Here is a 23785-nt window from a genome sequence, read left to right on the forward strand (position 1 = left end):
AGGATGGCTGGCTGGGACAGGAAGTTGTGAAGGATTCACGTATCATATCCTGCCAGTCATCAAGGGATGAACAGGCTGGCTGGCTGGCACAGGAAGTTGTGATGCCTTCCCGTGTCAAATCCTGTCAGTCACAAAACATGCTATGCTGGAGGATCATGGGAGAGCACTTTTAGTTATCTTTGCCCAGCAGACATGTATCATGTTATCCTTAGAGCAACTGTCTGGTGTCACAACAACTAAAAACATACAATTTGACCACATTGACTTGAACACATTACTTCAAATGTTAAAACCACCAAAGGCCTATCTCCTAAACCAGTCCTTAACATACATCTGTGCCCCCCTTTTCCAATCTCAATCCCTTGTCCAACCTCCACCAGCCATCCTCCAATCCACCCAACCCTCCTTCCTGGCCTGCTAAGACAGCAGACACGGGTCAGGGTGTGGGAGGATGGACTGTGGATGGACCCAGGGCACCAGGTCAGCCACTTGAGACAGCACAGGCAGTCAGACACATCCAATAGCAGCCAGTCCCCCTGCCGCCTCTCTCCAAGCAGAGAGACCTTGACTGGGGTGCTCTTGGAAGGTCTGTGTGAAGGTGAGAGCAGCATTTCATCTGGAGTGTGGATTGTGTCTGTGTGTGTGTGTGTGTGTGTGTGCGTTGTATGTGTGTGAGCCTTTTTCTGTTTATGTGTGTGTCTGTGTGTATCTGCAAGCAAACATGTGTGTGAAGGTGACATCTCACCCCGGCAACGTCCTGTGTGTTCCAAGGTGTTATTGAGTACTTCAGGGTGAGGTTGACCCCTGCAGAGGCTTGTTAGAGAGGCCGGCCACAGGGTTAACTAGCTCATGCTCTCAGTAAAACAGTCCGGACAACCCATGTTCCAGCTTCCCATCCTGGTCTATTGATTTGACCTGGGGTTCATGTGGCGTGCTAAACAGTGATGAATGGTTGTTGTCTGTCCTCGTGAGACTTAGGATTTTGTATGTATGTCACCTCTTTCCTATGCAAATCTCACCATTTGAAACTTCTTCTGTAAAATGGTCGGTTTGGAAAAAAAGTTTTTTAAGGATATTGAAAATGGACCACGGTCGTAAATGCAGTGTTCCACGCTGTACAGGGAATGCTGACACTTTGCAAACAAGAGTAAACATCCCAGGGGGCATGGCTGATATCTATATAAGTTTAGTAGTCCAGTCGGCTAGTAGTCTATGAGAAGATCCCTGTGAAGTTCGACACTCAATTATTCATTTGCTCGAACCATTTCACCAAAGACAGTTTCGAAAACCTTGGACAATATAAAGCATGATTTGCTAAGCCCCTGTTGCTGAAAAGAGGTGCTGTTCCGACTGTATGCTCATCACAACCACAAGCTGTAAGTAGCCTATGATGTTGTTGCTAAGAGTTATTAGCAATGCTAACGCATAGGTAGAATGTGTGATGCCATTCTATAGGTGCGACACAGACCCTCCAGGTCATTGACAGCCTCCCGTGTGAGAGCAACCCTGGCAGGATGACAGAGAGTTCTCATCCAATCTTACAGCCCATCCACAGAGATGTCACATTGTGAAGAACAATGGGTGTTCTGAACTAGTTCCACAGGCTGTATGTCCACAATGACCCTGGGTTCTGTGGAACACTAGAATGTTCGGATCCACATCCACAGCCAATCCACAGAGACGACAGATTCAGTACTGTGCAGAACACTAGGATGTTCTGATCCAGTGTCACATCCAATCTACAGAGACGACAGATTCAGAACTGCAGAACATTGGAATGTTCCGATCCATTTCATTTTCACAGTGACATAAGACCTTGTAGAACAATACAAAGTTCTGGTCCAGTCTGTCAGGTCCAGATGGGAGCAGAAAAATGACCTCCTCGTTATGTCAAACTTCCTTGATCTGGGCTTTTTGCCCCCTGTCAAAATGTAAGGATGAAAGGATTTAGCATCAATAGTAATCTGCAGTTATTCTGTGTGACTGTGTTAGCAGCAAGCTCATTGACAGTGAAGGCCATGTTATACAGGCTCCAGGCCTCTTACTGTAGGAATATAACAGAGAGAGAGAGAGAGAGAGAGAGAGAGAGAGAGAGAGAGATGAACAAAAACTGGAAAAAATAACTTATATTTCTGCTTTTAGCAGTACTCCAGTGAGTGCTGAGGCTTGACATTTGCTAGGCCATTCGATACAAACCAACAAAACACCAGCAAACTATCTGTTTACAGCTGAGACGAACATGACTCATTTTAATGTGTTCTAATGTGTGTTAAATGTCAGAGTTATAATGGCAAAATCTAATCTGTATAGATGCCAGAGGCAGCCTCTCACCGTCCCCCAGCCCCCATCCCAGCCCCAGCCCCAGCCCCAGCCCCAGCCCCAGCCCCAGCCCCAGCCCCAGCCCCAGCCCCAGCCCCAGCCCCAGCCCCAGCCCCAGCCCCAGCCCCAGCCCCAGCCCCAGCCCCAGCCCCAGCCCCAGCCTCAGCCCCAGCCCCAGCCCCAGCCCCAGCCCCAGCCCCAGTCCCAGTCCCAGCCCTAGCCCCAATGTAATACAGATTTCTTCTCCCAGATTCTCCACGCTAACATCAGAAGGTCTGGGGCACAGGGATGCGCCTGGCTGTGTTTAATATTATCCTCCAAGTGGATCTCATCAAACCAACATTGGGGTGATCAATATCGAATGCGTTAGCTGGAGTGCAATGCTGTAGTGTACCAACAAATCAGTCACAGTTATCGGCTGAGCTTTCATTTTCCTCTGTGGTGGCCATGTTTTGTATCTAATACTAATAGGATCACAAATAAACTGAGGCTGCCCTTGCCCAGTGTTGACACACTCTATAACACAACACACACTCTACCAGAGGTACGTACGTTCCCGTTACCACGAGCACACACACCCTTTACCACACACATAAGCTCACCCTCACACACACACAAACATACATCCTTTCATTCTCTGCATAAAAGGGATATTTCCTAGGAGACCAATCTGTCTCTGATTCAGCATCCGAGCTTATTTAGAAGAGAACACAGCCGTGTGATTCCTGCATCAAGTGCCTGTGAACATGGAGCTGAGGGAGGCCTTACAGAGCATGTCAGGCCAGGGACAATAGAGAGACCAAGGACAATAGAGAGACCAAGGACAGTAGAGAGACAAAGAACAGTAGAGAGACCAGGGGCAGTAGAGAGACCAGGGGCAGTAAAGAGACCAGGGGTAGTAGAGAGACCAGGGGCAGTAAAGAGACCAGGGGAAGTAGAGAGACCAGGGGCAGGTGAGAGACCAAGGTCAATAGAGAGACCAGGGGCAGTAGAGAGACCAGGGCAGTAGAGACCAGGGGCAGTAGATCAGAGAGAGAGCAGGGGCGGTAGAGAGAGCAGGGGCAGTAGAGAGACCAGGGCAGTAGAGACCAGGGGCAGTAGATCAGAGAGAGAGCAGGGGTGGTAGAGAGAGCAGGGGCAGTAGAGAGAGCAGGGGCAGTAGATCAGAGAGAGAGCAGGGGCGGTAGAGAGAGCAGGGGCAGTAGAGAGACCAGGGGCATTAGAGAGACCAGGGACAGTAGAGAGAGCAGGGGCAGTAGAGAGAGCAGGGGCAGTAGAGAGAGCAGGGACAGTAGAGAGAGCAGGGACAGTAGAGAGAGCAGGGGCAGTAGAGAGACCAGGGGCAGTAGAGAAGCAAGGTCACGTTAACCCTGTTTTTCTGCAGTCACTCCAAGTTGCTCAGGTGATTTTTCCATCATCTCCCTGGATATCGGAGTTCTCTTTCACTTAACCTCTCTCCCTCCCTTCCCTCACCCCTCCCTCACCCCTCCCTCACCCCAAAAACAACCAACCCGCCGTGTTTGGATGAGACCACACGGAGATGAACATCCAGCACGAGAACTACAGCCGCGCTGACCCTCTGGACTACATTTCGCCAATGAGACAGGACTTTATCGGCCTCTCTGATAAGACGGTTTGGCTGCAAGCCAGGACAGTGCTGGGGGCACAGTTTTCAGATGGTACAGAGTCTTGCCGGGAGAGAGGGGCCAGAGAGATGGGCACAGACACAGCTGTACACACACAAAGACACTGCAATGGCATTGTGTGTGTGTGTGTGTGGGGGGGGGGGCGGGGGGGTTTGCTTGTAAGATAGTGTTTGGGTGCAGGAGTTTGTGTGGGAGGGTTTGGTGTTTGTAGGCCTACTTGGGGGGAGGGGAAAGCGTGTCTGTGTGTGTCTGGGTAGGTGGGGGGGGGGGGCTGTTTGTTGGGGTGGGGGTTAATAGTGTAAGAAAGGGTGTTTGGGGGTGTGTGGGGGTAGTTAGTGTTTGATTGTGTGGGTGTCATTATTGGGAGGGGGGTGCGTGTGTGTGGGTGTTGTGTGCTTGTGTGTGCATGAGAGAGAGCGGGATAGGGGGACAGGAAGATACTCTGAAGGACAGCGAACGTAGCGATTGGAGAGAGCAAAATAGACAAGTTAGAAGGGTGGAGATGGCGGGGTCACAGAGGTTGTGGCAAACCTCTTTGATGTCTGCAGTTAATTGGTTTTCTCCTCAGCCAGAGAGCGAGAGAGGAGGTCTTGTATCGAGAAGTGGAGAGTTTGTCTGAAGCGTTCTCATCCTGCAGTTTACTCCTCGTTACCTGACCTGTGCATCGGGGAAAAGTCCATTAACAAACCAGACTCATCTCCTTCAAACACTCCATAAGTAAATGTAAATACTGTGTCATCTGTTCACTTGATAGACTGTTACTCACTCAGGCAGTTATGTGGCATTTGTGGAAAAAAACAACTGGATATAAACTGGATAGAATGGGAATACTAGATAACTGATACGTTTGTTTGACACATTTTTACCACAATCTTTGGTATGACTTACAGTACATGCTGAGATCATTCTATTTAACACAAGTTTACCTTCACCAAAAATGCAAATGTCAAAGTCACTATAATAGTAAAGTTAGCCAGGGTGTTTTATTTTGATTGTGTTTTCCCTTTTCGCTATAAACAATGCAAACTAATGCGCCCGTACTTTGCGAGGGCAAATTCTAATGGGAGGTATAAAATATGGGACAGGGGCTGGGGGAAAACTCTGAAAGATACCCTTCTATGGAGGAAAACAAAAGTACATTTCTTCTTGATTTACTACTGTTGTTGCTCTAGGTGACACTAGTCTAATTGTATTGGTGTCGATTACCATAGCTAGGTTAAGTTGACCGCAGATGCCAAGGTGATTAAACCACTGCCTGTAGCTGCCTGGGTCGGTCTACCGCAGAACTCAAACTGCCATCATATGATCGGTCGCCAGGATTATGTTAACAAGGTTTTGCATCACACACATGCTCACCGAGTATGCTTCATCGCCAAGGTAACCCCCAGGCTGCTGTTGCTGCAGTCAGATCATCCATGTAGTCATGTCAAGATCACGTATGATCCAGCCGTGATCAGCGATCAACCGGGACAGCCCCCTCCTCCACAGCTACCTCCACCCCTCACCCCCAGGCTGGACTGATAGACATACACCCCATGCTGTCACTGCGGTGACGAGACACAGCCCAGGCTGGGGATGGAAACACGGCTCGAGTTACTGGAGGAGGGAGAGGAACATTTGTGTTGTGTCCTGAGTTGTGAGAGGGCTTTTCTGCAGCCATTTCTGGATGTGAAGCTTGTTTACCTTCATCAGTCTGCCATAGGACCACATTACAGAGGAGGGTAGACTACCTACAGATCTGGAATGTCCTATTACAAAAGACTGTGCATCTTTCACTCTGAAGGCCCCCCGTGGGTGGGTGAGTGTGTGTATGTGTTTGTGTGTGTTTGTGTGTGTGTGTGTGTGTGTGCGTGTGTGTGTTCAGATTGATTGTTTTTTGGTCTCCTCAGGGTCCCTGCATGCTAATTGTCCTGTCGGCACGGTAACAGGACCTGACCATTTCACCTAGTCATGGTTCAGTGCAGCATTTGCTGCCATAGCAACAGCTCAGTTGCAGAGCAAGAGAGACCCCTATCGGCCAGAAGATATAACAAACATGACTTTAAAAGAGTCTGGCTCAGTGAACACCTGAATACTTAATTAGGATTCCGCCAGTAGCATCTTGACAAACTTCTGTACTGTGTGTGTGTGTGCCATGTCCTTTTGTTTTGTAATGTTTATGTGTGTTGGTTAGCAACTAAATAAATGCTAATATGAAATGCATTCCAAGTTATTGGAAGACATCAGCAGTAATGAGAGAAAACTCGCACCATGCAAAGACTAATAACCACTCCTCTTGTGAGAAAAACTATACTACTGTATATGACATTAAATCTCCATGTCTCTGCATATGATGCCTTGGTTTACTGATTGTCCGGCATGCCTTGACAGTTGGTGGTACTAGTGATGTGAGGTTTCTCTCTGAGGCGTGTTGCTGGAGGCCTAAAGGCTCATTAGCAAGCCCGCTATTTGATTCTTCTGCTGGTCTCCCTCCCTGCAAAATGGTGCCTGTAATGGAATTTAAATGAGTTTTCCGGCTGAATTAATTTACCGGCTATGAATACACACTTGCGAAAGCAGGCTATGGCACAAGCAGGCGGAAGACACATTTGAGGAGATGGCATCATTGAGCATTGAGGGATGCTGTGTGTGTGTGTGTGTGTGTGTGTGTGTGGGGGGGGGGGGGGGGTGGCAGGGGGGTAAGTGAAAGTAATGAGACACAGGCACAAGGTAATACTCTCTCACTCTCTCTTATTATTTCAATGACAACAACTAATCTCCTAACATGTTTAAAGGACAGAAGCCTGAAAACAAATGTTTTACTTTAAAGTGGCTGTGTTATTCTGTGTGAACAAGTGGCCAAATTATATTCCCTATCCTTTTGCAATCCCTGAACCGCAATGATAGCATACTTGGTGTGTATTGATCTTTAACTTGTACCTCTGCTAAAGTTCATGAGGCAAAACTTTGAGACAGGAATATCCTCTCCTGGTACAAAGCAACAGATCTGTCCTTATAAAAGTGGGAGTAAAAATCAATGATGAGCAGTCAACACACTTTATGGCAGCAATTACCGCTGTGCAAACTACTTACTTTGAAGTTTCAATACAAACATCTCTGAGTAGCAAGGCCTTATTCTCATTCCTTCTGGATAGGCCTATTTATAGACGGTCAAGACAGCAATATTAACCAGTAAGTTAAGTAGGCCTATCCATGAGAGTCACCTAGTTCTTCAAATAATAACTGAGATCCTTGGCTCAGTTTTTTTGCCTGTCTTTTGCTATAGTAGCAGTAGTGACTTGCGTTGACTTTACATTGTACATTACATTTACATTAACCCTCCTGTTGTGTTTGTTTCTTGTTCACTACTTTTTCTTCCTCATCACTAGATTGTTCAACATCGGTTGTCTCTTCGTCTGGATCCTATTGTGTGTGTGTATGTATGTGTGTGCATATGTGTACTCAAACACACGTGCATATTGGGTCTGGGAGGTTAAGTGTGTCCATTTGTTGTTTGGGTGTGTGCCTGAACAAAATGTTATTTAAAAAATCTTCGTCTTACGCATTTTTTGAATGACCGCTCATTTTTGACACGGAACACCACAGGTGTACAAAAGTTAAATAAAACACCCACATTTTTATGAAATTCTGAAATATTTTTGGGGGCTGTTTACCTGCGTGGACAAAGTCATGGAACCTTATGGCAATCAGAATAAATTAACTACATTTTTTCAGGGAGAAAACTAGTATATCGATCACTTTTGACCGGAACACAACAGGAGGGTTAAGCACCCCCGAAGCACGTACTGTGAGCTCCCCTCCAGCAGGGGGCAGACCTAACTCCACCTCCAGCCAGCCCAGATGAAACATTTTTACATGTCATATTCAATTCCATTCATTTAGCAGACACTTTTATCAAATACTAAATACTTTACGTAAAGTACAGCAGAAAAATCAAGGATCAGCATAGTGCTTATGGTGTTTCAGTGGTTATTCAATGAATGATTTGTATTTGATGGCTATACTCCAGAACGCCATAGAACTACAGACTGACCGGGGCAGAGCTGCAGGAAGGTTCCAAAACAGGACAGAGGTCCTGCAGGGTTCTGAGAGTGGATGCTGGACTTCCAGTGGACATTGGTGTGATAAGAGGGGCTCGGGCCATACCGTATGTTGGGTCAACATGGACTCTCAAGCCTGCAGACAAGAGGCGAGGAAGACACGGACGAACTCCGACCCGTTGCCGAGGAAACGGATACATCCCCGAGTGTATGTGCGCGCCAATGAGCCAGTTCACTCAAGAGGGCTTCTCCTGAGTGCTTTATTTGTCTAAACTGTGATTAACCTTCACAGAACAGAAGTCTTTCCACCGAGGATGACGACCACCGTAACCATAGCAATCACATTCACCGCGGTCTCATGGTTGCAGGGCTTATGTCGACACATGAATGCGGCCCTCGATGTAATCGTAGGGTAACCATAAGTTAGTTTTAATGATCCATGTGCGAGTCATCCCCATATGTATGGGTCATATCATCATGTTCTGTACGTAAATGTGACATTTAGAAACCCATACGGAGTCCATTAGTTGTTTGCAAAATAATGACAGTGAAGTGTTCCATTTTATTTGGCATTAAGCCGACCCTGGTGACCCATCAACCAATCGGCTGGCAGCGCTGTCTTCTGCTAATAACTCAAAGAGAATGTTAGCAGAAGTAAGGATGAGTGGGCCTCGGGAGAGAAGTATGTTTTTACAGCTCCACTCTTCAGACTATAGGTTCCCAGAGACAGCGCTGCGTGTGTGTCCTCTGACCTGCCGTATATCTGGAGAAACCACCCACACACCCTAACCTTCCCCATGAACCCTTCTGTCCGCCAGCTGGAAGCTGCTGTTAAAGCCTTGTCTAATGACATCATTTAGAACTGATGTCTTGACATGTCAAAGACATCCGTCTTCACTCGGGCCTACATGCCAATAGTTGTATGTGCATTGAGCATTTCACCTCCCATCCTTTCTGACAGTTTGGGGCGCATCCAGGAAAACTGTGGTTTTAGGGAACCATGACACATAAATGGTACTGAACTGACCATGATACAACATGTACTGTTGTGATTCTGCTTCAGATGGGGAGGCTGCCTGGGAAGAGTCTCTGTGGTGTACAGGAGCTAAGGTGACCTCCAGTATGACCTTTGGATGACCCCTGAGGAACGCTGACCTTTACACATCGTTTTCTGAAAGTCCAGCAGAACAAACTTATATTCTTGTCTGAATTATACTAAAACCCTTTATATGTATATCTTTATATTATATATTGAAAGCATGATAGTTACTGTCAAATCATTTATGTATCTTGCAGAGAGAAATTAATCAGATTTCTTTGTTGTCATTCCCCTTCACATCTCTGGTAATTGCAACAATCTGGAAATATTCACAAACTGCTCAAATCCATCTTAATAGAATATTATTTTATTAAATGCTATTTAGACTATTTTCATAAGCTCAATGTTGTTAACACATGGCAAACCATTTCAATCATGACAATTGTGTCCATTATGTACCTTCACTAATCCTCAGGCCTATGCTACTGCAACAGGCATCATATCACATGCATTACTTCATTAGGCCACTAGGAGGGGCTGTTAGCTACAGGAATGCATTCTGAAGGTGAAGCGACATCAATCTCCTACCATCCTGTCTTCACTTGTTGAACTGTGAACGCAGTATTACAGTTAAGATTGTCGTACTTATGCAAAAGTACCATCATTGTCATTGGGTAGAAAATCCTATCCCTCACCTCACTGACCAGGCAGACTCTCGGTGCTGGGTATAATAATATCTGGCAACAAGTGACAGCTGGTGATTATGTCAATTTTCTCTGAGACGGATTTGAGGTCCTCGAGGATTAGCCGGATGCTGTGAGAAGCGTTGATGATGCCGCTCTGCGAGTTGTTCAGGTGACCGGTGGCCACGCGGATCTCTTTCGTGGCATTACCGTACACCTGTCGGAGGGTCTGGGTTACGTCGGCGCACAGCCGCCCGTTACTTTCTAGTAGTTTATGTTGCAGAAGGGTATTGAACTGTTCGGTAGGCTCGGGCCTAGAAACCGGGCGGTCCTCCAACACCGATGGAATGTCTGGGTTGTCTCTGATCACAATGAGCGGAGGCAGCTCCTTATGGAGTGTCCGCACGTTCTCCGAACTGGAGGCAATCACACATTTCCGTGCTTTCTCAACCTCTTCTTCGCTGTCGGTCTCTGAGGCCTCGCCGGGAACCTTAACCCCAGCTGCGGCCGCGGAGGGAGCGGAGAGGGAGGTGATGTACACCTCGTCGTCCGAGTCCGTCTCTGAAGCCTCTCCTTGCACCACTAGCTGGTATTTGTTGCTCGCCATTTTACTTAGAACTCTACACACAACGAGAGAACACAATTATAACTATTGTAATGTCTGAAATGATTTGACAACGATTACAAAGAAGATACGGACATTTGATCAGAAACTGACATGCCTTCACATTTAACAAGAGTCACGAGCAGGAAGTAACGCCGAATGTAAAGAAAGACCAATCGAATGTGGAATCGGAGGACATGTGACGTTGGGAATGTCAACAAGCCCCAATCACATGACAGGAACACGCACGCCGGGGTGCTTCTTTGACGCAGCCCCGTGCGCTGCGTAGAACACTAAAATATCCAACTGAATGTTGAGGGGATGGGGTTGTATCTGTTGCAGACAGTATGCACGCTTGTTGTTACAGTGTTGAAAATGATGAAGCAAACTCTACCGTATGCTGTTAGACATGGTCGCAGACTGCCATACACCACGGAAAGGCGTACGTTTGCTACCTCGTCTCGACATTAGGCACCCGTGATGGCTACCGCAGTCACCGTGCATCGACCACTGGACCTTTCCTAGCTAGCGTCACCGGTCATTCAGGCTGTCAGCTTGGTCCGCTTCTGTGTGGTACAGCACACATTTTTCATCCACTGGTGTGTATTGTAAGGATGTATGTTTACTGTAGAAAGACAAACCTGTGATTAGGATGTTTGCAAATTAAACGTTTTAAGGCAATGTGTTTCAGTGCAGGCAGCTATTTCGTGTATCATGTTACTGGAATTGACATGGAAGATTCACTGATTTGTTTTTTTGTTACTTGAAAGAGCTTGCTGACACTTTTAGTTGTTTTCTTAGGAGAGCGTTCCGTCAAATTATCCGAATATTATGAAAATGAGTTTTCCGCTTGTCGCTTGCTGTCATTCTCGTTTTTCTTTCCAGATGTTATTGCACATATTTTATCTTATAGAAAGATTCAAAAGCTTAAGTACTCGCATAATTTTAAAATAACACGTTTAGTTTTGAAATGCCCTACAATACCTATTCTACTAAGTCCATAACATGCAAAATAAAAATATATTTTATATAATTTTTTTACCCCCCTCACATTTTAAATGTACATGTTTTAACTCTAAACCCCGAAGCCTTAGAGCCATAGGAGCCCAGGTGGGCCCAGTCCACCAGGGCAGAAAACAGGAGGTCAGGTGCGGAGAGACCAGGGGTGGAGAGACCAGGGGTGGAGAGACCAGGGGTGGAGAGACCAGGAGTGGAGAGACCAGGGGTGGAGAGACCTGGAGTGGAAAGACCAGGAGTGGAAAGACCAGGAGTAAATCCGGCAGACAACCATGGAGCTGAGAGATAAGAAGCCCAACAAATGGTGGACGGAGTCAGACACGTTCGCCATGCTGAACTTGATCCAACAGCTGGACCTTGTTCACGAGCTGGACAAGAAACGCCAGCGCAACTACTCTCACTTCCGGCGCCTCCGTAGCAACCTGGCCAGGCGGGACATCATGTTCACCGTCAACCAGATACGCAACCGCTGGAAGAGCCTCAAGCACAAGTACCGCAAGATCAAGATGGCGGGCTATCGATCACCAGCAGCGAGGCTGGCTGCCATAGAGTCCTTTCGCTACTTCCGGCTGTTGGACCGCATGCTTGCCCGGAAGCCTCGCACATCAGGCCCTGACCTTGAAACAGGCTCAACAGAAGGGCACACTGGGGTGGAGAGGACCCCCTCAGACCTGGAGGACCCTACTGATGATGGAACAGGTAGGTTCGATCTCACTTTGTTCCCTTCTCTCTTTTCCTCTTTTCCCTCAGTCCCCTCACAACTCCTCTCCTCCTTTCCTAGGTGACTACATGCCTTCCTGGCAGAGCTCCATGGCTCCTCCACTAGAGGGCGACAGCGACAACCCCAGGGCCAGTCCTGATGAGCGCCAGGCCAGCCCCGGGGCACCAGCCTGGGGGCTACACCCTCCAGAAGAGGCCTGGGGGGGCCCTGGCCAGCAGAGCCCCAGACTCAGAGTCCCTCGTTGGGCAGAGCATGGCTCTGACGAGGTGATGACCCTGGGGGAGTCCGGGGAGTATCTGTATCCAGTGAAGACAGAGCCACAGACTCCCCCCTGCTTGGCTGGAGGGGAGCTGGGCAGTGAGCATGCTAGCTTCAGCCCAGGCATGCCTGCTGGTAAGTGGGTTTTGATGACAGATGCTGTTTTTAAAAGCACAATTTTCAATGGGACTATACCGATTTTGAAATCCCCAACGCTGATCTATCAATTGAACATGCAACGTAAAATATTGTTTAGTAGACACTTTCATCCAAAGCAGCGTACTTGGTAGGGATTTAAACCAGCAACCTGTTGATCTCCTGTCAAATGTTCTACCACTGAGCTATGGCCGTTCACCAACTCATTTCTTCTCAGGCACTTGTGAGGACAGCCCAAGCCTGGTGCTGCAGCAGCTGAGCATGTTGAACCAGCAGGTGGCGCTACAGCGAGCAGAGCAGCGGGCCTTCCACTGCAGCCTGCTGGGTCTACTGGACCGCCAGACACACCTTCTGGAACAGCTGTCTAACAACACGACACGGGCCTCCAAACGCTGCCCTGACAGCTACACCCACCAGTCACCCAGCCACCCCACCCAGCAGTCACCTAGCAGCCCTATCAAACCAGACCCTGACAGAAATGACTCCTCCAGCAAACAGGCCTTTCCATCCCGGCAGGCCATAACAACCTCGTTCCTGCAGAATGACCCCCCAAATAGACAGATGGACCTTTTGGGGCAGGCTGAGCCCGTGTTACAGTCAGACCCATCCACCATGGTGCTGCAGGTCCACAGCGCCTTGGTCCAGATCCTAAGAGGGGTGGAGCAGGTCCAAACCCAGAGACAGCAGCCCTGCTCATGCAAGACCTCTCCGTCACAGCCCCCCTCCCTGGTTCCTTCCCCCTCCCAGCCTTCTTCACCACCCACATCCCCTTCCAAGACTCCCTCAGAAACCCCTGCCCCACCTCCCCCCTGCAAGACCTCACCCTCCCAGCCTCCCTCCTGACAGACTTCCCCTTCCCAGAGACTCGATAGACCAGCTGTCTGTTTGGTGTTTAAGGAACCAGTTACAGATACAACTGAGCCCTCCTGCCCTCTGGTGGTGGGAGGACTGAACTGACACTAGAGACCCATCCCAGGACTGTGTAAGAGCTGGGGAGACCTCAACACCCCTTCCAGCTGTTGTAATAATGTCATTAGTCAATAGACCTTTGTTTTGTTGGCTATTTGCTGGTCTGCTGATGGACAGGTTGTGTGGCGCTGGTCAGTGAGTGTAACGCTGTTATGTCATGGACTAATAAAGCACATGAAATATGTAGGCTTTAGAATGAGCCACTGGCTTGATTGTGATTGTACTACAGAATAACCTTATATATGGTCTGACGTGAAAATATTTATTTGCATTTTGGAATTAAAAATGATGAAAACGTGTTTTTGGAACTGAAGTGTCATCATGTTTGCATGTCAGTGAAATACGACTACGACATTCGACAACGCTCAGACGACGGTCCTAGAGGCTTCCGTAGTCCGGAAGCGCCTAGTTTACATTGACGATTTGTGTCCCCAAAAAATCTTTACAGACAGGTAACTACTTACATATAATTTTTCAAACCATTTGTGTATTCACATTTATGAAATAATTTCGTTCAGAAAGAAACATTGCGATAAGAGCTAAGCCGTAGCTAACCTGGATGCATGCATATGAACTGACGTCAGCTAACTACATCGTTAACTTGATAGCCTTTACTGACTTTTTCCATGTTGTTCGACCCGTATCAGAAGGTTTGTCAGAGAAACGATTACGTTTATAACGGTTAGAAACGTATTTTATATCTGCAGATATGGCGGATGACGCCCTGTTTGAGTTTCTCCATATGGAGATGGTGTCCCTTGTTTACAAAGACCACGCTTCCATGAACAAGGTAGCTAGCAAGCTTGGCAGTTTGATACCGAATCACAGTCAATATCGTCTCATCATGACACATGCGCATGCTGACCGTTTTTCTTTCTCTTCATAGCAGGACCGGGCGACGTGTGTCTCTACCCTAGAAGGAATGGGATTTAGAGTCGGACAGGGCCTGATAGAGAGGTGGGCATCATGTTAAATATTATACCGTACGAGCCTGACCATATACTACAAGTTGACCGTAGACTACAAGTTATAAGGTTATGTTAAACCCATAACTATACATAACTTGTAAACTAACTAATCAGAATCTTCCGTTGAAACTCGGACCAACAGAGCCATCAAATTGTAAGCTAACTATTTGTAGTTGATTTAGGTCAAGGAAAGTGTTCATGTGTATATAAAAGTTTGGATCTACAGACACAGCTTACAACCTGTGGATCTTAAACACAGTTTTTTTACTCACGTCAGGTTCACCAAAGATTCCCCTAGCTTCAAGGATGACCTGGACGTGATGAAGTTCATCTGTAAAGACTTCTGGATCAATGTCTTCAGAAAGCAGGTGGACAACCTCAGGACCAACCACCAGGTGGGCTTGGCACACAGAAGTAGCACCCACCATCTCAGAAACATCACATGTTCCATGATGCATATTCTGTTCTTTATGACTGTTGTTATTTCCCCTCCAGGGAACATATGTTCTCCAGGACAACAAGTTTTCTCTGCTGACTCAGTTCTCCAGTGGAAAACAGTATCTTGAGGATGCTCCTAAGGTAGCACTGCAGTATACAGGTTCTCCTACACAGGTTCTCTTTAAGTTCTCTATAACAGGTGCCCAAACATTAATCATGAAGGTCCCTTGTGAACACACACAAACCAACATAAAAAACTCAAACATGTTGGGCTGTGAGATCAGATTTTGGTCACATCTCGGTTGCTACAGTTACATGGCTGGAGGGGAATGAGGTGATCGGTAGGTTGACTTGTTGTTTATTGTGGTATTGTTGTGTGTTATGTGATCCACCAGTGTGTGTGTGTGTGTGTGTGTGTGTTCCCCAGTACCTGGCGTACTCGTGTGGTCTGGTGAGAGGAGCACTGTCTAACCTGGGCATGGACAGTGTGGTCACTGCAGAGGTCTCTCTCATGCCCTCATGTGAGTCCAACACTGCTGGGAATGCAGAGCTCTGTCTGTCTGTCTGTCTGTCTATCTGTTTAGTTGTGTCTGTCTATCTGTCTGGTTGTGTCTGTCTATCTGTCTGGTTGTGTCTGTCTATCTGTTTAGTTGTGTCTGTCTATCTGTCTGGTTGTGTCTGTCTATCTGTCTGGTTGTGTCTGTCTATCTGTCTGGTTGTGTCTGTATCTGTTTGGCGGTACCCACGTTTTCCTGTCTCTGTTTTACTGCCTGTCTGCATGTCTGTCTCTATTTCTGTTTGTATGTATGTCTGTCTACATGTATGTCTGCATGTCTGTCTGTTTGCATGTATGTCTGTCTGCATGTCTGTCTGTGCAATGTTTGACAGGCCTGTCTGTACCTTCCTGAATCCATCCTCTTATTTTAAACACCACTCCATACTTTGTCTCTCATAGGTAAATTCCAGGTGGTAATCCAGAAAATCTGACCCTGTCTGGACCTGGGATAACCTATTCTGGACCTGGTCAGGCCTTCTCCCAAAACTTGACAAAGAAGAACAACTTCATAATGTGAATGTTAACCTGTTGAGGGTTACGCACACTTAGAAAGATAAACACACACACACACATACAGAAGGGTTTACTACATGTTATTTTTGTACACAGATGTTTATTTATTGTCCTGAATTTGTCAACAATTGATTATAAAGAGATATTTACGGTTAACTTTTCTTAAATAGAATTCCTAAAGCAGCCAGTAGGTAGTCTTTATAGTTTTTCATCCACAAATCACTGCCATCTCTTGTCTTAATTTCCAATTGGTAATTATTATTTGTGTTAAAAGGCTTTTCATTGTCTCTCTCCATCCATTAAGTTATGAGTTTACAATTTCCCTTCTTAAAATGTTTACTTTTAATAATGTGTGTCTTTGTTTTCGTTGTGCTCCCCTCTATATGTAATTCCCTTTCTTACCACTAGAGGTCAGCCTCTGCTAGATTTACTCTGCAGTCTGCCTTGAGAGTGAGTGGTAGGAAACAATAATATATTCATGCAAGAATATATTTTACATGAACACAGCAATCAATCTGCGTCAATATGCATCAAAAGCAATAGGCCGGCATCATATACCAGATTTACTATATAGTACAGATGTTTAGCAGTGGTTAACTCAAGGTCTGGAAAGTCTGGATGATATTGCTGGATAAACCACAATCCTCAGTCAGAATTTGGATGACCAGCGACCGTGAAAATCTAGTTCTCCCTTGGGAACGGTTTAAAATTGAACCAGATGTCACTTCTAGATGGTTCTATACATCACAGTGCAAGAGTCGAGGGACATGACTGATAGAGTATCTGGAGTTTATTTTGGTATGCTGATGGAGTCGAGCACAGATTCATGACCGTGTCTGTAAACCTGTCAGTTTGAGCCTCTGCTTGCTTCTATCACACGTTCCCTCGTGTTCTCTAGACCTCGCTTCTCACAGATGTGTGCAGAGGGAGTGTGTGTGTCTGACAGTCGTAGAGGGAACGTGTGTGTCTGATGGTGTAGTGAGTGAGATTGTGTAGAGGGAGAGGGTGTGTATGTTTGCAAGTAAGAGGGAAAAGAAAGCTGTCCTAGATGTCTTGCCTTGAAATATAGGCCTCTTGCGGAACTGACGTGACTTGGAACCCTCTACAAAAGTTTGATGGTTTTCTGTTCTGCAGCTTTTCCATGGATCTTTGCGCTTAAATTCAGAGCAGGTTAGTTTAAAACGACCTCCCCTTTCGCCTTTCAAGCGAAGGCATTCAGAGGAAGGATGTCAATTCTGTTCCTCTAACATCTCCTGAGAGTTTCATGCGAGTCTGAATCTCTCAACTCTTACCTACTTATAAAAAAAGGATCTTCCAAGCATTGCCAGCACGGTCCTCAACTCAGCTGGGTGGTTTCTACCTTCCACAGAGGAAAACCCGGCGCTGGTGTCCTGCAGCAGGGCTGGAGACAATGGAGACCAGAGTGCAGCCCAGGGACCTGGGGGGGGCTTTCACCAGCTCTCTTTGTGGAGAACTTTCAAACACTCCTTCTCTCAATCTGGGGCCAGGGTACGTTATTGTAAACATCCTCCACTGCTCGCTCGCTCTTTCGTTCTTTCTTTTCCCCCCTCTCATTCATGTCTCTCTGTTGAGAAGCAGGACTGTGAGGTGCTTTTATGGAGGCTCTCCCAAACACCACCATCTGTGCTGTGGAGATTTCCTTCCTCAATGTGGTTTGCTCGCCCGCCCGCCCTCTTTCTTTCACTCTTTCCCTCCCTCCGTTGCTAATCTCCTTTCTATGTCTGTTACGTTTCCATCATTATAGTCATGCTGTAAGTTCCCTTTTCTGTAAAACACGTAAAAACTACTATGCAAGTTTTGTAACCAAATAAGTCCTAATTTTGTAATCAAATCACATGTACAGCATCGGTGTCACCGCAAATATAAAAGGAATGCTTTTCTGAATCACATTTTCTTTACCTTTTATTTGAGACTTCATGATATTGGTTCCATTCGATGGATCTTTGACAAGTTGTACAGCATTACAAATAAAGCAGTGTGTATTTATGATTGTGTCTAATAGGTCATTTGAAACTGGTGCAAGGACTCCTGGGAGAAATCTGAGAGAGAGAAAGAGAGAGAGTGAATGAATGAACAACCCATGAACGGGGTTGATGCCCTCACATTTACACAACAAAGTCTGCTACACACAGACAAAATTATCTGCGAGATGACCCCTCCACCTACAAAGTGTCTCTCCTGGTAGGTCTGGGTGTGGGGAGAGAGGGGCCGGATGGAAGACAGGCAGAGAAGAAGCTGTAGATGGGGACCCGTGAATGGCAGAGGAAGAGGGAACAGGGGGATGGGGGGAGGAGAGAGTGCAGCAGTGGATGGATGGGGGTCTGTCGGAGGTATGGGTGAAGAGGGAGGGAGGGAGGGAGGGAGGGAGGGAGGGAGGGAGGGAGGGAGGGAGGGAGGGAGGGAGGGAGGGAGGGAGGGAGGGAGGGAGGGAGGGAGGGAGGGAGGGAGGGAGGGAGGGAGGGAGGGAGGGAGGGAGGGACAGCTGCTGGCCTGCATAGAGCAGCGTGGTCTTGAGTTTTCGGCGCTGCCTGCATCACAATTTCACCCATAAACTTAAAAGAGGAGAGAGAGGACTTATTACAAAACAACACACCCGTTAACCCCCCCCCACTCACACACACACACACACACACACCACCCAGCAGCAGACCCAGTGGGTGGAATGAACCCACTTCCCTCCACTTATTCTCTTCATCCTTCTCTTTTTTTCTTTGCAGTGCACCACTCACACACACACACATCTCAGGAGTTTGGAGATTTCATCTTGGGATGGGAGTGAGAGCCTCAGATCCACTCTGCAGCTGGGGAGTGAATGAGGGAGCACAGAGCTGCTCACACATAAAGCTGACCCTACACACACACATGCACACGTTTACACACACACACACACAGTGCTCGCATGGTGCTGGGCTTTACTGATTTGTGTTGCTGTCACTGGTTCCCTCCAGAACTCTATCTTGCTGATGGAAAGAAGGAGAGGAGGAGAGAATACTTTATTTTCTGGCTCATACACCTTGTAATTACTCTCATTCCCTTGTCTCTCACACCATGTGTTTTTGTGTGTGTGTGTGGGGGGGGGGGGGGGGGGTTTATTGGCCTGTCACTGTCTCTGCTTTACCTCCTGCTCTGTGACATTTGACATATGGCCTCTCCAGACCAGGTTGAGTTTTCTAACTAGACAAACATACACACACAAACACATCCTAATACACACACACTCATCCCCACATCCCTGTTTCCACTTGTCCCTGCTATAACTCTTCCCTCATTTTGAAGCAAGGGACTGAAAGAGGAGGAGTAGGAGGGAGGTGAGGGAGGGAAGGGGATGAAGTGAGGGTTAGGGAGGGTGAGGGGCTCCTGCAGGAGTAAAAAGTGGGTGATTGAGAATGAGGGAGAATAAGGGAGAGGGACGAAGGAGGGGTGAAGGGGGGGTGGAGAAAGGGAGGGTTAGGGGCTCCTGCCGATTGCTTCTTTGCGGCTCAGTCAGAGGAAATCTGGCTACAATACCAGAACGCCTGAACGACGCTTTCCTCTCTTTCTCTGCCGCTTCTGAAAGGATTAACTTTTTTTTCTCTTCTCTCTCTCTCTTTTTTAGGGGGGGCCTGTTGCTAATCACTTCCCTCAGAGGGAGACCCAGCCTGATTAAAAGAGAGAGGGGGGGTGGGGGGGTATCAAGGGGAAGTTGGGTCTTTGAGGGGGGCGACAGAGGCCTACCTGAGCCCCCCGCCTGGAGAGGAGGAGCCAGTGTAACACTTGACTAATCAAAGGCTTCTAAGGACACAGTCTCTCTCTCTCTGCCAGGTCACTACTGTTAGAGACCTGGCCTTCTGGTTGGAGCTTCGGCTCGCACTGTCAGACGAGGATCAGGAAAAGATCCACGCCGATGATGAAGTGACCCGCTGGAAACATCTGCTTCTCGTTGCGTTCGTAAAACATCGTAAACCTCGAAGCGTCAGACTTTGTTGTGGGAGTTAAGGCCCAGTCTTGTAAAAACAGATGGTTTGAAAGCTGTACTTTCTTCCGTTTTGGCATTAGCCGACTAATCTGAGCCCTCACAACAAATCTGGATAATCACACACACATTCAAAGTGTGGTCTCACACACACAGTCTTGTCACATACACAAACACACTGTGGTCACATGTGCTGAGCTTGGGATTGTTTAGGTTTTACCACGAGCTGAAATGCTAACATTAGATATTAGCTCTAGCTCGGCTTTAGTTTAGCATCACAAAGCAGTTTCAACTCCAGGATCATAAACCCCCAGATAACAGTACTCAGTTCAGTATTTGTTTTTGTTTGGTATGTTTATGGTCTGTTAAACTCTATCTCTTTTATTTTTATGGTCTGTTTGGGGTTAGGGGAGAGTCTGGGGTGAACGTGAGGGGACTGGAGTTGAGACAGGAGGGAAAGAACACTGTTCTCTCAAATCACTATAAGTGCTTCTTCCTTAAAATCACTAAAGTTCACACACACACACACACACCTGACAATGGAGCTAGAGTTATACAGGTATGGACGTTTAGGGTTTCACTAAGCTCAAGGCTAAGTTAATGGATTGTTCTGGTGAACCAAACAGAGTAGCACCCTTATTTTCCCCGAGCCAGGGACAAAGCCCAGGGAGCCACAGGCTGTATAGGTGTGTCCTTCTACCTGGAAACGGGCCAGGGTCCACCTGTGGAAAGGTGTGTCCGTTTGACAGATATAAGATTAGAATGGCCATTTGGAAAGCAGAAGGACACTAGCCTACAGCAGAGTGCTTTGTTCTCAAGGCGAGACACAGACATCTCAAAATGGTGGTTGGTTACACCGACAGAGAAAGAGAGAGGTTTGGTTTCTTTACCTAAACACAACTTTGTGGGTTTGTGACTTTCTGTATTCCAGAGAGGTTTTGATGACTCTCTTCCCAATCAAACTACCTCACCACAATTCAAACTTTGATTATTTATATGAATAAAGATACCTCAAGATACCTTTAGTTGGACTTCACGTTACAAAACCTGTCAGAATCTACAACGACAAACTGTAGCAGTGCATTCAACTAGTATCATCTTCAACAGTTCTCAAGCGGCTGCTCGCTTCGCCAGCAGACTTAGACAACAACAGACTTTCTCTCCGCTATCCTCCCCTCCTCCTCCCAAGGTGGAGCTGGTGTCATACGGAGGGTCTTGTCCTCTCTGGCTCTGGGCAGGCCTGCAGTCGATCCTGTCTCCCATCCTCCATGTTTACCAAATGACATGTCCCAGCAAGGCTAATCTGGCTATTGGTGCTCAGTCAACCTCACACAAGCTTTCACAGCTGACTCACCCTATGTCACTGCTGCCAAGGAACCAATGGGCTCCCTGCTGAAGAATCACCCCCTTTGTCCTGCTCCTCACTCCTCACCCCTCTCTAACCCCCCCCCCCTCTCTCTCTCTCTCTCTCTCCCTCTCCACTATCTATCTCCCTGGTTGACTCTCCCTCTGACTCGTCCTGTGTCTCCCTTGTCCCCTTTTCACTGGTCTGCCTGACCCAGTCATCCCTCCTTCTCATCCCCCCAACCCCCCCCCCCACCCCTCTCTCCACTTCTCCAATGTGTGGACGTTTAATTGAATCCACACAGGTCCGCTGTTCTGAAGAGAGGAATTGCTGGGGGGAGGGGGGTTAGTGGGAGGGTCATGTCGGGAGGTCAGAGGGCAGGTGGTGAACCCTGACCTCTGTGTGGTACCTGCTGGGCTGGCCCTGTGGGGGGGTCAGGAGAGGGCTGGATGAAGCCAGTTTAGCTAGTCCAAATGAGACCCAGCTGGAAAGGAGAGGACTGGGACTGTGCAGAAGAGATGGATGAAAGTAGAGGGAAAGAGAGAGGTAAAAAGAGTGGGGGAGGGAGCGCGTCCCCCCCCCCGCCCGCTCCTCCTCCTCTTCTACCTCTCAACTTCTGTCCTTCACTGCCCCTCCAAGCCCTCGTGATCCAGTCACCAGTTTATTGTTTGAGAGTCCTTCAAGAAGACAGCAGGCGAGGAGAGAAAGGGGGAAAAGGAGATGGTAGAACGTTCTAGGAAGGAGGGAAGAGAAAAGAGAGATGTTTCAATCTTAAGTCAGTTTCAATCAACTTAAGTCATGAGTTTAAAGAGCCATTAGGCCCATTACCATGGTGAGCCAAAGTCAGGAGTGACATTGACGACTTATATGAATTAGCATACCCATACAATCATAACATTCCATTGGCAGATGCGGGTTATGAATTTGCATTTCTATACATTGAACATTCCATTCCAATGGTAGAACATCATGCATTCCGTTAAACTGACTGACATCGCAATAGGGTTGCAGTAAAGCCTAATTCACACATTGAATTGTGAACATTAAGGGTAACAATCAATAGTAGTGATGCTGTCTAAACCTTTGTGGGCTAAACCTTTGTTATTGTGTATGTGGCTATTTTGCTCCAGAAGGTTGCTAGAAGCTTCACTTTTAGCAAATATATGTGTTGTAGATCTAATCTGAAATTGATCAAATTTTAATTTGTGTCCATTACTCTATAACCAATTGCCCATAATGGCAAAGTGAAAAATGTAATGTTTCATGAATACGTTTGAAATCTCTCATTTACAGAAGATGCATGCTATATGCACTCATACAGTATGTGTGTGTACATATATATATATATATATATATATATATATATATATATATATATATATATATATATATACATATATATATAATATATATATATATGATCAGTATGCACACACTGTATATGAGTATATATACACTGTACTACTGAATAGATGTATCTGAATATGCTATTAAACCCTAACCATTTGACTAAGGTTTGTGATCACAACATAAGATCACAGGACATTCAGCCAAGCGGGATGGGCAGCCTCCAGCTCTGTATCCACAGACCTCTTCCACTTCATCCACTCCTAGTTCCTACTGTTTCTCTACCAGGCCAGGCCAGGCCAGGCCAGGCCAGCTTGACCCCCCCCCCCACCACCAGGGAGACAGGGGGTGATGAGGGGGTTGTCCTGCCTTGTTCACTAGGAGCAGATGTTCAGCAGCCTCCAAATAACTCCAGGCCCTCTGAAATAAACCCCCCCCCCCTTCAGCCATTTCAATAGGGTTTTATACTGAGGGCCTTGTTTTCAATACCCCCACCCTGCTCCCCACCCCGCCCCCCCCCTCCCACCCGCCCCCCTTCACCCTGGGTAAGCAGAGCAGCACAGGGCCTGAGGGCCCGCATGTGTGTCTAACTTTACTGAATGTCTGCTTATGATGCGGGTGTCTGTATGTGAGAGAAAGAAAGACAGAGAGACAGACAGAGACAGAGAGAGACAGAGAGAGACAGAGAGACAGACAGAGACAGACAGAGACAGACAGAGACAGACAGAGACAGAGAGAGACAGAGAGAGACAGACAGAGACAGACAGAGAAAGAGAGAGCCAGAGAGACAGACAGAGACAGACAGAGAGACAGACAGAGACAGAGATAGAGAGACAGACAGAGACAGACAGAGAAAGAGAGAGACAGAGAGACAGACAGAGACAGACAGAGACAGACAGAGACAGACAGAGACAGAGAGAGACAGAGATAGACAGACAGAGAAAGAGAGAGCCAGAGAGACAGACAGAGAGAGCCAGAGAGACCGAGAGAGAAAGAGAGAAAGAGAGAGTGAGAGAGACAGAGAGACAGAGAGAGACAGAGAGACAGACAGAGAAAGAGAGAGCCAGAGGGACAGGGAGAAACAGAGAGAGACAGTGAGACAGACAGAGAAAGAGAGAGACAGAGAGACAGAGAGACAGAGAGAGACAGAGAGAGCCAGAGAGAGCCAGAGAGAGGGAGATAAGGTTAGTTAG

The 23785-nt window shown here is 47.2% G+C and overlaps 3 protein-coding genes across 3 annotated transcripts; 2 read left to right on the forward strand and 1 right to left on the reverse strand.

Moving 5' to 3' along the window:
- Positions 1-9395: 9395 nt before the first annotated feature.
- bloc1s3 (biogenesis of lysosomal organelles complex-1, subunit 3) lies at positions 9396-10830 on the reverse strand. Its single transcript, XM_084674347.1, has 2 exons — positions 10726-10830; positions 9396-10347 (listed from the first exon to the last, which is right to left on the reverse strand). The coding sequence occupies exons 1-2, from the start codon at positions 10797-10799 to the stop codon at positions 9741-9743; spliced, it is 681 nt and encodes a 226-aa protein (XP_084530473.1). The 5' UTR covers positions 10800-10830; the 3' UTR covers positions 9396-9740.
- Positions 10094-13751, forward strand: LOC146257176 (uncharacterized). The gene is made up of 4 exons (XM_084674346.1): positions 10094-10930; positions 11420-12047; positions 12130-12462; positions 12701-13751. Exons 2-4 carry the CDS (start codon positions 11621-11623, stop codon positions 13324-13326), a joined length of 1386 nt encoding a protein of 461 aa, XP_084530472.1. The 5' UTR covers positions 10094-10930; positions 11420-11620; the 3' UTR covers positions 13327-13751.
- Positions 13752-13816: 65 nt separating this feature from the next.
- On the forward strand, positions 13817-16276 carry trappc6bl (trafficking protein particle complex subunit 6B, like). The gene is made up of 7 exons (XM_084674348.1): positions 13817-13904; positions 14160-14242; positions 14339-14409; positions 14698-14815; positions 14916-14999; positions 15286-15379; positions 15814-16276. Exons 2-7 carry the CDS (start codon positions 14162-14164, stop codon positions 15843-15845), a joined length of 480 nt encoding a protein of 159 aa, XP_084530474.1. The 5' UTR covers positions 13817-13904; positions 14160-14161; the 3' UTR covers positions 15846-16276.
- Positions 16277-23785: the final 7509 nt, after the last annotated feature.

Source organism: Hypomesus nipponensis, chromosome 15 (assembly GCF_054491055.1).
Source record: "Hypomesus nipponensis isolate SF chromosome 15, ASM5449105v1, whole genome shotgun sequence".
Classification (NCBI taxonomy): Eukaryota; Metazoa; Chordata; class Actinopteri; order Osmeriformes; family Osmeridae; genus Hypomesus; species Hypomesus nipponensis.